Source organism: Anolis sagrei, chromosome 4, assembly GCF_037176765.1.
Source record: "Anolis sagrei isolate rAnoSag1 chromosome 4, rAnoSag1.mat, whole genome shotgun sequence".
In the NCBI taxonomy this organism is placed as follows: domain Eukaryota; kingdom Metazoa; phylum Chordata; class Lepidosauria; order Squamata; family Dactyloidae; genus Anolis; species Anolis sagrei.
This window is the reverse complement of record NC_090024.1, coordinates 173,825,328-173,842,653: the sequence shown is the minus strand read 5'-3', so window position 1 is coordinate 173,842,653 and position 17,326 is coordinate 173,825,328. Positions and strand designations below refer to the sequence as shown.

The following is a 17,326-nucleotide window of genomic DNA, read 5'->3' as shown; positions in this document are numbered from 1 at the left end:
TATTTTGACCTGGGTATTGGTCAAAGTACCTCCAAGGTATGTCGGGATATTTCTATATTAGGTGTACAGAAAGAAAGCAGCATGACTGAGGGTCTTTTAAAGTCTGCCCCAAACAAAGCAGCAGTCTCTCTAAAAGCTATATGTAAATTAAGCTTGCCGTTTTGTGTGTATAAATAGGATAGTTTTACCTTATTTTTCCTTAACTGTGAAACTGTCCCTACTTCAGACTGATAGTGTGGCAAACATCTGCCATTGTGAATTTGGGGGAAAAAACACAAAACAAATGTGTCATGGGCATGGGAATTGTTAGCCTTAAAGAGCAGTTACACGGAAATGCTGTTTTCTTTCCAGCTGCTCCTGCTTTTTTAGAAAGGGGAACGCCCTTCCCTGGTTTTCCTGATTGGTGTGCACTGTACCTACATGAGCCCTCCCATTATGCCTGCACTTACATATCACTTTATAATCGCAGCACCACACTAAGCTCGCCTGTGAGAACTACAGTATAACAATTTGGTGGCTGTTGCATGTTTTGCTTTCACTTCAGGCTGGAAAGCTTGTGCTCTGCCGCCTCCAAAACTGACCTTCACCAGGGGGGCAACCCCGAGTCCTCTTGCTGCAACCTGTGCAACTGGCAAGGAGGGTAAGCAGAGGAATGTGAACACATTCCCATTACATGGAGTTTCCACCCTGAAAATCCTATAACTAATGGGGGATAGCTAGTCAAAGAGTAAGAAAGCAAATTTAGGCTTCAAACAGACATGACTGCTGCCATTAAGATGGATTGTCACAGATGTAGAAAGTGATGGACTTAATGCAAGCCTAAAAAGTGAAGCAGCAGGGGCAAGCTAAGTGAAAAAGATAAACAGCAGTTGTTACAACCTGTTGAAATTTTAAAGAAAGCCAATGTATATAGCAGTGGCAGCTTTGATAGTTACCTTTTCTCTGTAGGTAGAGAAGTACTGCGTAGTAAAGCTCATTGTTGAGCCAGTTTCTCCTGCTTGCCTAGGATTAGTAAAACCCTTGTCCCACAGCCTATTGTAAACCACAGCTAGACATTGAGGGACACAAGGGTATTAGATCTAGGACCCAAATGAAAAGCTAAACAAAATTCAATTTTGTTTCTTAAATCTACTGCATTATTGCAGGCCACTTTGTCTGACAACAGTTCTTAGGCTCCTGCAAAAGGGGCTGAATTTTGTGTCATGGGATATGGGTCAGGCATGAATAGGCACCACTGAAATCCTTTGCATCCCAAAGGATTCTCAGCAGTTTAAAGAGACTGCGTTTCGTGGGCTTTCTTTTCCTTGCATATAAACTCAAGTTGGTTTTAGGATTTCCTTTCTTCAGTGACAACATTGAGTTTTCTGGTACTCTCCAACATCCATTAAAATTTGCTACTTAGCAGCAGCAGTTTCCTACTTCAATAGATGGCATCCCAATTTCATCACAGAAGCAGCTTTTTCAGTAACTTAGTTTTGCTTTAAAGTTACTGAAGCAGGGAGGGAAAAAACTGAATTTTTCTTGCTCTTTCTCCTTGCAGAAAACCATTTTGTTTGGGTTATGTTTGTGCAAAATGCTATTGACTGACTGGTTTGCTTCAACCATAGCCTTTAAAATGACCTTAAGATTACCATATTGTTAAGAAATGAGTACTTCTTTAAAGAAAAAAAATGTACTTTTAAAATTCAGTTAACACTGCAAAAGACTGCATATTATATTTTTATTTTCAACATGTAGTTTTGTATATTAAATTTATTAAAATTAAAAAAAACCAGAGTATTGATTTGTTTCCATCCACATAAGGCAGAAACAAAGGTTGCCTGACATGGCACAATTAGATTTATGAAGTCATATCTTTATTTCCTGTGGAAATTGTCTCCAATTCCCCTGCTGTGGCCCATGAAACTGGAGTAAAGGCAGGGAAACCTGGACCCCCAACTTTGTGCGTTTCACATGCTGTATAACAGGTAAGAGTCTTGTTACCATCATTTAAACCAGGCATGGGCAAACTTCGGTATTCCAGGTGTTTTGGACCCAAACTCCCACAATTCCTAACAGTAACAATTCTGGTAAGCTGTTGGGAATTGTGGGAGTTGAAGTCCAAAACCCCAGGGGGGCCAAAATTTTCCCATGCCTGATTTAATACGTTAAGAATCCCAACTTTGTCAAACAAAACCAAAATGATGCGATTCTCAAACTCTTTTAAGCAGAGGAAAGCTTCAGTTCAGTTTCAGCTAGAAGAAAAAAAGTGTACTTAAAAGTTAGCTGTTCTCTCCCTCTCATATGATACAGGCCCCCTTCAAAATACTCATGCTACTCTTATTCTAATCTAGAGCAATTAGAATAAATGGCTAGTGGGAGAGAGATAAGCTTATAAAAGCAATGTAAATGGACATACAGACTGTTAACAGTAATAGCCGTGTCACTTAACTCCTCCGTATGTAAGAATAGAGTTTATTCCACAGCTAGGAAAAGCACATTCTTATTTGAAAGTTACATGATAAAACTTCCACTTCCGCAGCACATTTTTATATACCACTACTCATCAAAACAACACTTTTTGTCAGCCGTTGCAAATGTACCCCTCTTTGCATGTCAGCCATCATTTAACAAGTAACATTCATGTAGTACCAATGTTAGTCCCAACAAGTCCTAAGAGAGATCAGTCCATCTTTGTGAATCAACCTTCATTCCTAATAGTAGACTTACAAAGCTTACCAACTCATACTATATGATAGTTATGAAAATAAAGATGTTATGTTCAGTAGTGCATTCATTGAACATCTTTGGTTCTTGCAGAACCTCTTATGTCTGTATAAAGTCCATTCTGCAGCTTTTTTGCATTCCTGGATCTGTAAAGATGGGATAAAAATGGAACATAGTTTTCGCAGTACAGCATGGCAGGGTAGGGCAGCAATCATCATCATAAATGAACATATAGCTTCTGTTACAGAAGTACAGTAGCATGCTTTCAACCCAAAATGGTAAAGGCAATGCATAAAATGCTATTCATATTAACATTTCAAAGGTAAATTGATTCCAGTCACAATTTTGGTGTAAAGTATGAGTGCCAGAATTCTTTCTGTGGGCATAATGTAATCATTTTGTTTCTGAGTGATCTGTAGGTTGACTTAATTTGTAAGACACTGCTTAAGTCTTCTTAGACTCCTTAGGCACCGCAGTGCTAAAAATAGTTTTAAAACAAAGCATGCTAGATAAAAAGCTAAGATCTGGATCTCTATAAAACAAAGCACCTCTCATAATCTGCTTTTGAATATTGAGTGGTTTTATATTCTGCTTTTTATAAGAAATACATTATTCTGTGGAAAATACAGATGCTCTTACCTTGGTGGAATTAATGTTCAAGGACTAGCCAGTTTTCTGTAATTGTTTGAAGGTCTTGACCACTAAGTGGCTCCCTGAGTCTCACTTTTACTTCTAGTTTTCCACCAGTAGGCTTTCTACTATCCATAACCTAAACAAACACAAACATATAAAATGTATGAAAAGTAAAATGACCTAAATCCAGAGAATTTTGCAATTTGCAGTTTGAATTTTTCCCAGCTTCCCAAGCTATAGATTTCATAAGTGGGAGTGCAATGAATTTTTATTTGGTATACTTATCACCCATACCATTGTCACCCATACCTTCCTTGGGGATATTTGATGTCACCTCCCACATGGCCTCCTTGCAACCGATCCAATCAAACCCGTATTTCCTTGACCTCTGAGCAGATTTGTTCCTGCTTTGCAGAGAGCTGGACTGGATGGCTCTTGTAGTTTCTTTCTAGCTTTGATTCTATTACTATGATTACTCATTGATTTTTAAAAATTGTAACCAAATTACTGTTACTTTTTGCTCTTTCTTGCACGTAGTGGATACTAAACCACATGAGCAACAGTATTCATGCCCCATGACATTGGAAGGAAAGGGGAAATTAGCAATGAATCAACAGCAGCACAATTTAGAAGGGGCTATACATTTTTTAAAAACTAGGGTTTTCATACCGACATTTTAGGGCTCATTTGAATATTGTTGTTGTTCATTCGTTCAGTCGTCTCCGACTCTTCGTGACCTCATGGACCAGCCCACGCCAGAGCTCCCTGTCGGCCGTTACCACCCCCAGCTCCCTCAAGGTCAGTCCAGTCACTTCAAGGATGCCATCCATCCATCTTGCCCTTGGTCGGCCCCTCTTCCTTTTGCCTTCCACTTTCCCCAGCATAATTGTCTTCTCTAGGCTTTCCTGTCTCCTCATGATGTGGCCAAAGTACTTCAACTTTGTCTCTAGTATCTTTCCCTCCAGTGAGCAGCAGAGCTTTATTTCCTGGAGGATGGACTGGTTGGATCTTCTCGCAGTCCAAGGCACTCTCAGAACTTTCCTCCAACACCACAGCTCAAAAGCATCGATCTTCCTTCGCTCAGCCTTCCCTAAGGTCCAGCTCTCACATCCGTAGGTTACTACAGGGAATACCATGGCTTTGACTAGGCGGATCTTTGTTGCCAGTCTGATGTCTCTACTCTTTACTATTTTATCGAGATTGGACATTGCTCTCCTCCCAAGAAGTAAGCGTCTTCTGATTTCCTGGCCACAGTCTGCATCTGCAGTAATCTTTTCACCTAGAAATACAAAGTCTGTCATGGCCTCCACGGTTTCTCCCTCTATTTTCCAGTTGTCAATCATTCTTGTTGCCATAATCTTGGTTTTTTTGACGTTTAGCTGCAACCCGGCTTTTGCGCTTTCTTCTTTCACCTTGATTAAAAGGCTCCTCAGCTCCTCCTCGCTTTCGGCCATCAGAGTGGTGTCATCTGCATATCTGAGGTTGTTAATGTTTCTTCCAGCAATTTTCACCCCAGCTTTGCATTCATCCAGCCCCGCACATCGCATGATGTGTTCTGCATACAAGTTAAAAAGGTTGGGTGAGAGGATGCAGCCTTGCCGTACGCCTTTCCCAATCTTGAACCAGTCTGTTGTTCCGTGGTCAGTTCTTACTGTTGCTACTTGGTCCTTGTACAGATTCCTCAGGAGAGAGACAAGGTGGCTTGGGATGCCCATCCCACTAAGAACTTGCCACAATTTATTATGATCCACACAGTCAAAGGCTTTAGAATAGTCAATGAAGCAGAAGTAGATGTTTTTCTGAAACTCCCTGCCTTTCTCCATTATCCAGCTGATATTGGCAATTTGGTCTCTCGTTCCTCTACCTTTTCTAAACCCAGCTTGAACATCTGGCAACTCTCGCTCCATGTATTGCAGGAGTCTTCCTTGCAGGATCTTGAGCATTACCTTACTGGCATGAGAAATAAGGGCCACTGTGCGGAAGTTGGAGCAGTCTTTCGCATTTCCCTTTTTTGGTATGGGGATATAAGTTGATTTTTTCCAGTCTGATGGCCATTCTTGTGTTTTCCATATTTGCTGGCAAATGGCATGCATCACCTTGACAGCATCATCTTTTAAGATTCTTCTGCGTGGTACTGTGAAATCCACACCTGTGGTATTTCCCTGCGTCCACGCAGCTGACTCGGATCTTTCTTGAAAGCTTTTCCTAATTAGGGACTCCAGCCCCGCCCATCTACTCCTAATAAAGCCTTCTTTTGGTTTTCAGGAGTTTATTAAAACTTTTTCCTAAGCTCATTCTGGTGCTTCCTTCAGCTGCAACCAGTCAATGAGTCTGATGTAGATTCTGACTCCTATGAGTAGCAGATTTCTCCTACTCTTGAGGAGGACTTTTCCATCCCAGCTTCCTTAGGGGATGTGTTACCTAATTTTTTCTCCTTGATTTCTTAGAGGATCTGCTTTTCTCAGTTGAGCAACAGCAGAAACAAGCTCCAAGTACAGTTCTCCCAGTTCTCCCAGCACTTCCATATTCGCTTAAGCTTGGAGACAAACAAAGGGCAACTCCTGTATCTGTGTCTGGAATTTCTAAGTTTGTAACTGCACTTTACTGCATACGCACCTTTTCAGCAGAGTGGTTAGTTAAGCCTACTAAACTGTACTTTATTGTGGTCAAAGTTGTTTAATCCACTGTGATAAGAAGATCCACCCCACTGCTAGCCTACTCACTTGCATGATTCATTACCATGCTTGTCTGGCAGCCTCTCAGGTGCTCTTGTGGCATAGCTCAGCACCTTCTTTGGATCTTCTTCCCCTACAACATCAACAGATCCCAAGGGCTTTCTGTCAGTAGTATCTCACCTTAGCTTCTCATCACAACGCTACGGCTAAGCACAGCACCGATACAGTACTAAGGTGTTTGCTGCTGTTGCAGCAGCCATCCACCAGCATGTGTAGATCCTCTACCCTCTCCAAAGTAGGCAGAGCAATGGCAGGATAACTGCCCATGGCAGAACATAGCCTGCTTCTAAGTTTGGCTTTTTACCACAATCTAGCCTAGATTGTGGTGGCCAGCCCCTCAGCTTAATTATCCAGGGGTGACAACAAACTAAAGGGAAAGAAGAAGATCAGGGCCAATAGTTTTTTCGCATGCATTTTCTCTTCTTTAATAGCCTCCAACCCTTCAGCTCCAGTTTTTGGAGCTCCACCTCATCATTTTTAGATGCATGGCATTAGATCTCTTCTCACTCATGGGTGTTGGAGATTACAGAGCATGTTTATGCAATTGAATTTTTCAAACTGTCCCCAGTAGGGACTCTACGGGCCACTCCTCCTGCTGTGTTATAGCAGGAGGTAATTACTTGTTTCAAAGGAGCAGTAGCTTCTTTACATCTTTCTATGTTTCCTTCTTTTTCCTTTTCCCCAGCTGTTTTTTTGGTTTCCAATAAAGGCAGTGGGCTTTGGCCAGGTTTGGACCTTACAGGATTTTATGCATATATTGCATATTGCAAATTTCAGGTATTGTCATTACCAACCATCCTCCCTCTGTTATCCAGCAAGACATGGTTCAGTAGCATTGATTTGAAGGATGCCTTTTTTCATGTGGTATTAGACCACAAGACGGTAGATTTTTGTCACTTTTTACTAGCAGTCAGGTTTTTTCATTTCAAGTTCTTCATTCTGGTATCTCCACAGCTCCACAGGTGTTACTAAGGAGATGGCTGTATGCCGGCTCATCCCTGGGTGCACGGGGTAGTAGTTTCCCCCTATATTTATGGCTGGTTGCTGGTGCACAGTCCTGTGAGTATCTGCAGAGGAACATTCACTTTACTCTCTTTATAGCAGACGCTTGGTCTTTTTATCAACAAGGTAAAATCTCTTCTTCAGCCTATCCAAACAACCAATTCATGGGGCCTGTATTGGACTCTTGGCATGCAAGAGCCTACTTGCTAGAAGACAGGTTTCTGAATCTGCATTCATTAGCTCTTTGAGTCTGGCAGAAGCCATACATCCATGCCAAGGATGTCCAGTGCTTTTTGGGACACATGGCATTCACCACAGCTGCCACTCCTTTCTCCTGTTTGCACCTTCGGCCTCTCCAGAATTGGTTTCTTCGGGCACTTCATCCCATGCAGGATGAGCCCAATGAATGTGTCATTGTCCCTCTAGCCATCCACAGGTCTCTCAACTAGTGGACTCATCGCTCCAATCTCTGTGTGGGCGATGTTAGCAACCGACACTCACCTCAAGGGTCACACCATCCATGGTCCTTAGGCGGCCATAGAGGGCATGGAGCACATCAACTATTTGGAGTTACTCGCAGTACAAATGGCACTGCACCTTATCTCTCATTTGCTCATGGACAGTATTGTCCACCTTACTTCCACCACCACGATTGTGATTTGCTTGCCCTCATCATCAGAACCGGGGACTGGTATACCATAACCATCAGTGCCATTCATCAAGAACTCTCTTGCTGGCTCCCTCAGTCAGACAGTTTATACTGACCACTAATGGTCCCTTCATCCTTCCCAGGCATGGGAACTCTTTGTCAGATGGCACACTCCCCTTCTGGACTTGTTTGTCTTTGGAGCACGTCTTGCCTCCACCAGACAGGCTGTTGGGAGATGCCTTCCTCCTGGATTGGACATCCACCCTCCTGTACATCTTTCCACTATTGCCAGTGCTGTCCAGCGTGGTCTCTCGTCTTCAAGCAGAGCAGGTAGATTGCATTCTCATCACGCCATGGTGGCCCCGCCAGCCATGGTTTGTCATTCTGCTCCAACTTGCAGGCAGCTGTTACATTCAGTTGCCACTCAGACCAGACTTGCTGGCTATGAGCAACAGCCCAGTCCCGTACTCCCAGGTCACTCAGTTCCGGTTGACGGCGTGGCAGCTCCAGCCTCAGCCCTCTCTCAACCAGTAAAGGGCATTTTGGACCTTGCCCTGAGCCCTGCCACTAAACATTGTTCAATTGTAAGTGGTGTCATTTTTGCATTTTTTCACAAAAGCAAGGGGTTCAGCCTCTGTCTGCTTCCACTTCCCTCCTCCTGGATTTTTTGATCTCTCTGTCAGATTCAGGACTCTCATTATCATTCTTGAAGGTCAATCTGGCAAATATAGATTCGTTTAGAAGCGAGCATTCTCTTCCCTCTCCTTTATCCGATCCTTTTGTAAAGAGATTTCTGCAAGGCTTTAGAAATTTCTGGCCCCAAGTAGGCCTGTGCCCCCCTTGGAGGTTGGAAGTTGTTCTTTTCGCCCTTACGAAACCACCATTTGAGCCAATGGTCACTTCTGACATGTTCCATCTATCATGGAAAACGGCATTTTTAGTGCCTATTATTTTTGCTTGTTGCGCTAGCGAGCTTATGGCTCTTGAGTCGATAGCCCTTACCTGAAATTTCATAAGGATGTCATGCTGGGCACAGACATTTCCTTCTTACCTAAGGCAGCATCATAGTTTCATATGTCTCAGGACATTGTCCTTCCAACCTTATTTCCAAATCCTTCTACTCCCCTGGAGCAGTCTTTGCACCTTCTTGATGTGCGGAGGGCTCTTGCTTTTTATGTCCACCGCACAGCTCCATTACGGAAGTCCCTACGACTTTTTGTTAAGTACCGTAGGGATACTGTGGGCCTTCCTGTTTCTACCCAGAGGTGGCGGCCTGGATAGTTGCAGCTATCCGGCTAGTTTGCGAAATGGCAGGACTGGACTTACCTGTTCAGATCCATGCTCATTCCACTAGAGCATTGGCACCCTCCATGGTTTTTTTTTGCACAGTGTGCCTCTGCATGATATCTGTCGAGTGGCCATATGGTCAACACCGCATACTTTTGTCTCCCATTATAAATTGGATTTAGCTGCCAAGAAGGAGACGGCTTTTGGGAGAGCAGTACTTTTTTCTGCACTAGCATGACACCCGCCATCCGTGGGACTGCTCGCTAGTCTACCACAGGTGTGGATTTCACAGTACCACGCAGAAGAAAGTAAGGTTGCTTACCTGTAATCATGTTTCTTCTAGTGGTACCTGTGAAATTCACACAACCCGCCCATCCTCCCCACATTCTGTCATGCCTTTTATCTCCGACTGTCTTTCGCGGTACGGAATTAAGGCTCCAAGCCCCGCTGCCTGGCTTTATTAGGAGTAGATGGGCGGGGCTGGAGTCCCTAATTAGGAAAAGCTTTCAAGAAAGATCCGAGTCAGCTGCGTGGACGCAGGGAAATACCACAGGTGTGAATTTCACAGGTACCACTAGAAGAAACATGATTACAGGTAAGCAACCTTACTTTTTAAACAGTTCAGCTGGGATCCCGTCGTCTCCTGCTGCCTTGTTGTTAGCAATGCTTCTTAAGGCCCATTCAACCTCACTCCTCAGGATGTCTGGTTCTAATTCATTCACCACACCGTCAAAGCTATCCTCGATATTGTTATCCTTCCTATACAGATCTTCTGTATAGTCTCGCCACCTTCTCTTGATCTCTTCAGCTTCTGTTAGGTCCCTGCCATCTTTGTTTCTTATCATACCAATTTTTGCCTGAAATTTACCTCCAATGTTTCTAATTTTCTGGAAGAGGTCTCTTGTCCTTCCTATTCTGTTGTCTTCTTCCACTTCCATGCATTGCTTATTTAAAAATAGTTCCTTATCTCTTCCGGCTAACCTCTGGAATTGCGCATTTGAATATAGGTGCACACATTAAAAAGCTTTGAATATGCGTGTGAGATGCCTGTGAGATGCCTTCTAGTGTGAATGTAGCACCTAATTACTGCTGCATAGAAGGAGCTTTGGCATCAAAGCCTAGTCCTCCTCCTTTCTGGAAAAGCTCCTTGAGGTTGAGCAAAAGGGAGAGAACCATGTTGCCCTACACCACAATTCTTGCGCTTTAAAAACTGCCCCACAAACATATTTACAAAACTTCCATATGCCTACACTTTGAATAACTGGAAAATCCCACAAGTAGGGACAGAGTTTGGATAACTCTATTTCCAAATACTTTTGCATTGGCATACAGAGGACACAAAAATGGGGGGAAAAACAACTCTATATACAACAATTCAGTTACACAGAGGAAGTTGGTACAGTCTACCCTGTTTTGAAAAAAAAACTATTTGCATAGCACACAATTGTGCCGTCACTACAGCTCAGTTCAAGAACAAAACCTGCACTGTACCTCAATGATTTCTCTAATTTCACATTCAGATTCCAATTTGTCCAGCTTCAAATTAGCTGTTCCCACTTGTTTGTCACTTCGAAAAAAGGACCTGGAAATAGACATTAAGAATTAGGTTCTTCTCCTAATGATGGTAAACAATCATAGTAGAGCTTCAAAAGTATTCAGAATATGAAACTGTAATGAAGTTCACTCCCAACTCATATATTTTTGTCAAGTTGACAGTGGATGACAGAGTCCTTTGGCTCAACAGAATTCAGTGTAACAAAAGCAACATGTATAGAAGAAACGTAAAACGCAGTATCTCTATAAATACTCAGGACACAAATGATGCAAGTCTGACTGTTACACACAATTACTATGTGAGATGGGGGTGGGGGGGTGGGGTGGGGGTGGGGGCAAGAATGAGCTAAGAGCCTTTTGCCAAGTCTGCTAGCTGAAGCGATCATGACATTGAATCACTGCTAAAGAACAGCTAAAGATAATGGCTCAGTACAAGAATAATAATACTGAATGCAATTTGTCTTTACATGAGCACAGATACAGACTTGTAAATAGAGCCATACTGTGCTTTCTGCAATCTTGATTTCCAAATGGAGATTACATGTAAATAGAACCTACATAAAGTACACTGGCAGCTTTTCACAATGCCCCTGAAGGAGATCTTGAAAATGTGTTGCATCCAATAAATTCTCTCCTTGTCCAACTGAGACTTCCCCCTTTCCCTTCCATTTTAAGATGTCGTCCCAGCAAGCCCTGGGCTAAGGCACTGTCTCTTCAAATATGAAGAGAGGATGTCATAAGCCAGCTTCTAAGTTTGCAGTAATTCATAAGGCTTGTTGAAGTTATGTCTGTATGCGAGGAGAGGAAGCAGGGAAGTGTGAGAGCTCTGCTCCTCCACCATCACCATTATCCTTTTCAATGCATGGAAAGTAAGGACTATAATAATCATCATCATCTTTATTTGTACCCCACCACCATCTCCCCAAAGGTACTCGAGGCGGCTCACAGAAGCACTCCAAATGCCACATGCAGACAACAATACATATGTATTAAAACAATGACATAAGTATAATCAACTGGATAAAAATCTCATTAATAAAATGATAGAAATTTGAAAATTATAAAATTCTTAAAACGCAGGGGAACCTGCTGGCTGGCTCTCTGTCATAACAATAGAAGTAATATGGCCCTACAGAGCTAGGGTGGTCTAGTGAGCGTTGGACTGTGAGTGCAGGGTTCAAATCCCTGCTCAGCCATGGAAACCCACTGAGTGACTTTGGGCGAGAGACAACCTCTCAACTCCAGCAGAAGGCAAAGGCAAATTTCTGAATAGACTTTGCCAAGAAAACCCAATGATAGGTTTGTGCTGAGATCACCATAAGTCAGAAACTACTTGAAGGCACACAAGGTCCTAATTTTGTTCGACAAAGGCTACCTTTCACTGGACAAAATACTTACCCTTTGTGGAAAATTTCAAATTTAATTCCTTTGGTATGAATTGCTCTCCGGAAACCTCTGTGATTTCTGTTAATATTCAACTTGAACAACTGATCATATTCTGGAAATTCAAAAAAAAAAGAAACATGCAAAGCTATTTTGAGTGCAAGTGATCTAATAAACAGGATAACTTGTCATGGGATAATTTTCAAGCAAGGAGCTCCCCACAGATGCATATAAGAATTATACATCATACCATCTGTTCCAACCATTATATACAAAGCCAGCTAATGGCTGATAACCTATTTTTTTTCTCCAGAAGCAAATGGCCCTCTCCTACTCAAGAAGTGAAAACCTAGAATGCAAGCTAGTTATATGATTGGCATTAAGGAAGCATGGCGAATTAACATGTCATAGAATCCAGGCAAGAGCATTGTTGGACATGTCCAAATCCCTGAAAGGGATTCAAAACTTAATGGTTCAAGTCCTGCTATAAGTAGCTAATCTTTAAGTAGTAGAGTGTTTCCTTTGCCATGTTTAAGGCCCCAAGTTTATCTTCTCATTATCTTCATTTTAAAAAAAGGTTTCCCAAGTAGTCAGGTAGTAAAGGCCTCTCTACTTGTGGTTTTGGAGAGCTACTGTCAAACAGGCCAGGCAAGAGATTTACAATCTTACATTTTGACTCTGGGATAAAGCAGGCTCATATGCAAAAAGCCAGAACTGCAATTTATAAAATCAACTCTCAGAATCCTCCAGCTTTCTGAAAGTTAGTAGTTTATAAAGGATTAATTCTTGGTGCTGTAATCTAAAATGCTGAAATAGGCATCATTTCTTTCAGTCTAATTCTTCAATAAGAATTCAACATATCCCCCCCTCCCTGCAAAATTTAAAAAGAGACATCTGTACACACCTGGGCAGTTGGTGTTTTTAATCACCGAAGTTTTACTTTTTTGGGCTTGTTCCTGTTTTGAGAAAAGCAAACAAGAAGATTTACCCTTCCAATGCGCCAAATGCATGCAGCAGAATATACCAGTTTCAAAAGAAACTTTTTTGTTACTTTGTAAAATATCTTGCTCAAACAAAGATGCAGCAAAATGCAAATAACTGAAATAGAGTCATATGCTGCCTAATGAGATGATAAAAGGCTTAATCCTATAGAAGAAGGACATTCACTACTTTTTCTGTAGAAGATGAGACTGGTGCATGGAGTTCTCAGTATCGTTTATTCGACTTTCTCAACAAGGCTGGGGTACACAACTTTGGAAAACCTCTGGTGCAGCCTCTCAAATAAATTATTTAACTACTATGCCTCTTCTAGTCTCTTTAACAATCCAGTCACCACAACAAAGTAAAATAACTTCTAGCTCAAAGCACAGTAAAAAGTGTCCCTGGAGAGTAAGTAATGACAATGTGACCCAATTTGTGTAGATATTTGTAGAATCTATCCTAGTTATCAAGCAACACAGACTTTCTACTCTTCATAAGCAACTCTTTCCCCCATTATCCCTCTATCACTTAGTATAAATGCCATGGGTGTCATCTATTCAAAAGCATTCTCTTTACTGTTGCAGGGAACTCATTACTATTATGGGTGTCTTCTGCTACTAACGGAATTGTGCTCCCCAATTTCCGTAGGAAAAAATGTTGAATTCTCAGTCCTCTCAGTCACACACCATCCCTTCCTTCCAAGGACTGCTTTATCTAAAGCAGACAGCACAGGTGCCAATAACTGAGAGTTACTTTTACATGATATTATTTCAGTCTACACGTTCAGAATATAATAATAATACTTTATTTATACCCCACCACCATCTCCCCAAGGGACTCGGAGCAGCTTACATGAGGTCAAGCCCAACAACATCAATAGGAATTTCCGGGCCATCTTCAAGGGCAGTCCCACGTAGAGTGCATTACAGTAATCCAATCTGGAGGTGACTATGGCATGGACCACCCTGGCCAGGTTCGACTTCACGAGGTAGGGTCGCAGCTGGTGCATGAGTCTTAATTATGCGAAAGCCCTCCCGGCCACTGCCGATGCCTGAGCTTCAAGCGTAAGTGATGAGTCCAGGAGGACACCCAAGCTGCGAACTGTGACTTCAGGAGGAGTGCAACCCCACCCAGCACAGGTTGCCACCCTAAACCCCGATCTGGCTTACGATCGACCAGGAGGACCTCTGTCTTGTCGGGATTGATCCTCAGCTTATTCATCCTCATCCAGACAGCCACAACAGCCAGGCACTCGTCCAGCACCCGAGGGGCTTCCTTGGAGTTAGGTGGAAAAGAGAAGTAGAGTTGGGTGTCATCGGTGTAGAGATGGCACCCAACTCCAAAACTCCAGATGACCTCTCCCAGCCGTTTCATGTAGATATTAAAACGCATGGGAGACAGAATGGAACCTTGCGGGACCCCACAGGTCAAAGGCCAGGGGTTCGAGCAGGTGTCTCCCAGCTTCACCATCTGGGAGCGACCCTCCAGGAAGGACCGGAGCCATGACAAAGCTGTGCCCCCAAGGCCCATTCCCAGAGAGTCGTCCCAGAAGGATACCATGCTCAATGGTATCAAAAGCCGCTGAGATGTCCAAGAGAACCAGCAGGGTCACACTCCCCCTGTCCAGCTCCCTATGTAGGTCATCCACCAAGGCGACCAAAGCCGTCTCGGTACCATGACCAGGCCTGAAGCCAGACTGTAAGTGGTCCAGATAGTCGATGTCATCTAGGAATCCCTGGAGTTGAGAGGCGACCACCCGCTCCAGCACCTTGCCCAAGAAAGGAAGGTTGGAGAGATTGGCCTGTAGTTGCTCAAGACCGTGGAGTCAAGGGAGGCCTTTTTCAGGAGTGGTCTGACCACAGCCTGTTTCAAACCAGATGGAAATGTCCCCTGCTCCAACGATTAATGATCAGCACAAACCAATCAATCAACCTTCCTCTAGCCAATTTAATTAGCCAAGTAAGTTAAGGGTCCAGAGCCGACGTGGTCGCCCTCACAGCCCCAAGGACCCCCTCCACATCATCAGGATGAACAAGCTGGAAAGAATCCCACAAAACCGGACAAGCAGATGCCTCAATCACCTCCTCTGGCACTGTATTTAAGCTGGTATCTAACTCGAGGTATATCTGAGCAACTTTATTTGTAAAATGGTGCATGAAATCGCAGCACTGAGCTGTCAGGTCGTCAAAGGCCTCCTCCACCTTGGAGAGGGGGGGAATAAAGGAGCTCCCCAACGACCTGAAACAGCCGTGTAGAGGATAATTTATGGATTCATTCAGTGGTCCTGTCATATCAATCTGTTTATTATTTCTCATCAACTTTGAAGGACTGCTACCAGAAATACAGAGATCACAAGAAATGCTTTGGTCACTCAGAAAAAAACATTCTATAATCTTCCAAATGTTTTTGCTTACAACTCACATCAGTTGCACATAGCATGCCCAAACAAAGGAGACAATGGGAACCATAGTCCAAAATAATCTGGAGGGTCAAAAGTTCCCTGGCTCTAATATGATTAGTTATTATTATAAGTATGTGAGAAATTTCAGGCTTGAATAGTCTATTTTTGTTTACTCTCTCTTTCTCCTGGAGCCTCCCAGCATTTCCTGGATCACTTTCAAGGACATGCATCACTTAGAAAGGAAACGTATAAGATAAAAGCAGAGAAATATGAAGCAAGCTCCTAAATATAAGGCTGAAAACACCTAATTTCTTGTCAGTGTTAAATACTGAAAAAGTAGGGGAGGTTTTTGGTTTTTTTTGGATGAAAGTGCTGCTACTTCTACATTTGATATATATATAATACAATATCTACAAATTGAGAAAGAATGATGGCTTTGATATGTACTCACTGCGTTAGGGTAATTAAATTCAAATTTCACAAACGCATCCAAATCATTTGGTGCCACACCTAGACAAAGAGAGCAATCAAGTCAAATATATGGTGTGACATTAAAGTGCAAGATCCTTCAATGAAGCCCTGGCCTTACAAAAATACTTGCAAATCCTTCTTATACAAGCACCAACACAAGCCTGCCAATGATCTCATAGCAAACTACAGCAATTGGCCTGTATTTACTGATGCTATTATTTGTATTCCACAATTATAAAAATGCTGAACAAAGGTCATGTTTCCTGTCATCTTAATCATAGAGAAATTTATAACATCTAAGTGCAATCAAACAGAATGGAAGGTGAAGATAAGAGCCACATTTACAGCTGATGCGCTAATCCACTTAATTATGGGCAGGGGTTCCACGTTTTTGTTTAATCAATAACAGTACAAAGACACTGTACTGCTTCGTATCAAATTTTCTCTTCCAAATTTCTCAAACAGGGAAGTAATGATTCATACCACCTCTCATGCTGTTTGAGGATCTACTAAGCCTCTAGATTAGTCTTCCAGACAGAATGAGGACTCATCCTAATCATCCTCTACCTTCCTCTATTGATCCCTGTGAGCAGAGAATTACTAAGATAAACTTGAGACCAAACCAGTGTTTTCAGTGTTTCCCTGAGGAATTTGGAGACCACAAAGAAGAAGAAAATGTTCTGATAAAATTTCAAAGGCTTGGGAGGTGCCAAGCCACACCAAATCGCCATGAAGTTCCATGATCAGAAAAATTCTTGAGGAGATTATTACCTGGTGGAGCTGGTAGGTTTATTCCTCTGACAATGATGAGGTGCATTTCAGTGCTATTTAGCTCAGAAAATATCCTACAAATCAAAAATATCAAACTATCACTAGCAATCCCACATGCCATCATATTCCTATGACACAATGTACAGAGTTAAGAATCAATGGGGGAAGAAAGAACATTTCCCTCTTTTGGTGGCATTCCTATTCTTTTTTTCTTCTTCTTTCTTTCTTTTTGTAATGCTCATTTTCCCCTAAAACAGTCAACACAGTCATAAAAGTATCTGAAAGAGTTTTGATATCTGGACATCTTGGTTCCAAAGTTTGCAACATTCTAGATTCTTTTGATTGGAAAGTAAAACAAACCCATAAACTATATGTGGGAACAAGAAAGTGACAGTTTTCCCATTGCTGCTTGCATAACATTAGCTTTCCGTACCTTACAATTTTAAAGGTTCTCTCTTCAAAGTGATGGCTTGGGGGATCCAGCCCCTGGGCCTGGGCAAGACGTAAGATGTCCAGATCTCGTTCACAATTCTGAGCCAGCTTTTCAAAGCTGAAACACAGTGTAGAGAAAATATTGATAAAACAGCAAAAATACATAGATAAGTGCCTGGAACCAAAGACAGTTGTGGTAAGTGAGCCCTGCCATCCTGCTAAATTTTCAGGTGATAATCCCTATTGGAGTAAGACAATAACTGAGCTTCATTTAAGTTGCATACAGCTTCATGCCAATGGTCAGAAGCAGAGCTGTGAACA

At 42.4% G+C, this 17,326-nt stretch overlaps 1 protein-coding gene across 1 annotated transcript in view; it reads right to left on the bottom strand.

Annotated features, from left to right (window-relative positions):
- Positions 1-2,438: 2,438 nt before the first annotated feature.
- CC2D1B (coiled-coil and C2 domain containing 1B) overlaps positions 2,439-17,326 on the bottom strand; it is a 42,762-nt gene continuing 27,874 nt past the window's right edge. The window contains exons 18-25 of the mRNA XM_060773507.2: positions 17,007-17,123; positions 16,574-16,647; positions 15,783-15,841; positions 12,854-12,905; positions 11,965-12,064; positions 10,504-10,594; positions 3,346-3,475; positions 2,439-2,852 (exon numbers count right to left, since the gene is read on the bottom strand). Of these exons, the coding sequence (XP_060629490.2) occupies positions 3,356-3,475; positions 10,504-10,594; positions 11,965-12,064; positions 12,854-12,905; positions 15,783-15,841; positions 16,574-16,647; positions 17,007-17,123 (613 nt within the window). The 3' untranslated portion in view covers positions 2,439-2,852; positions 3,346-3,355. The remainder of the gene's footprint in view (positions 2,853-3,345; positions 3,476-10,503; positions 10,595-11,964; positions 12,065-12,853; positions 12,906-15,782; positions 15,842-16,573; positions 16,648-17,006; positions 17,124-17,326) is intronic.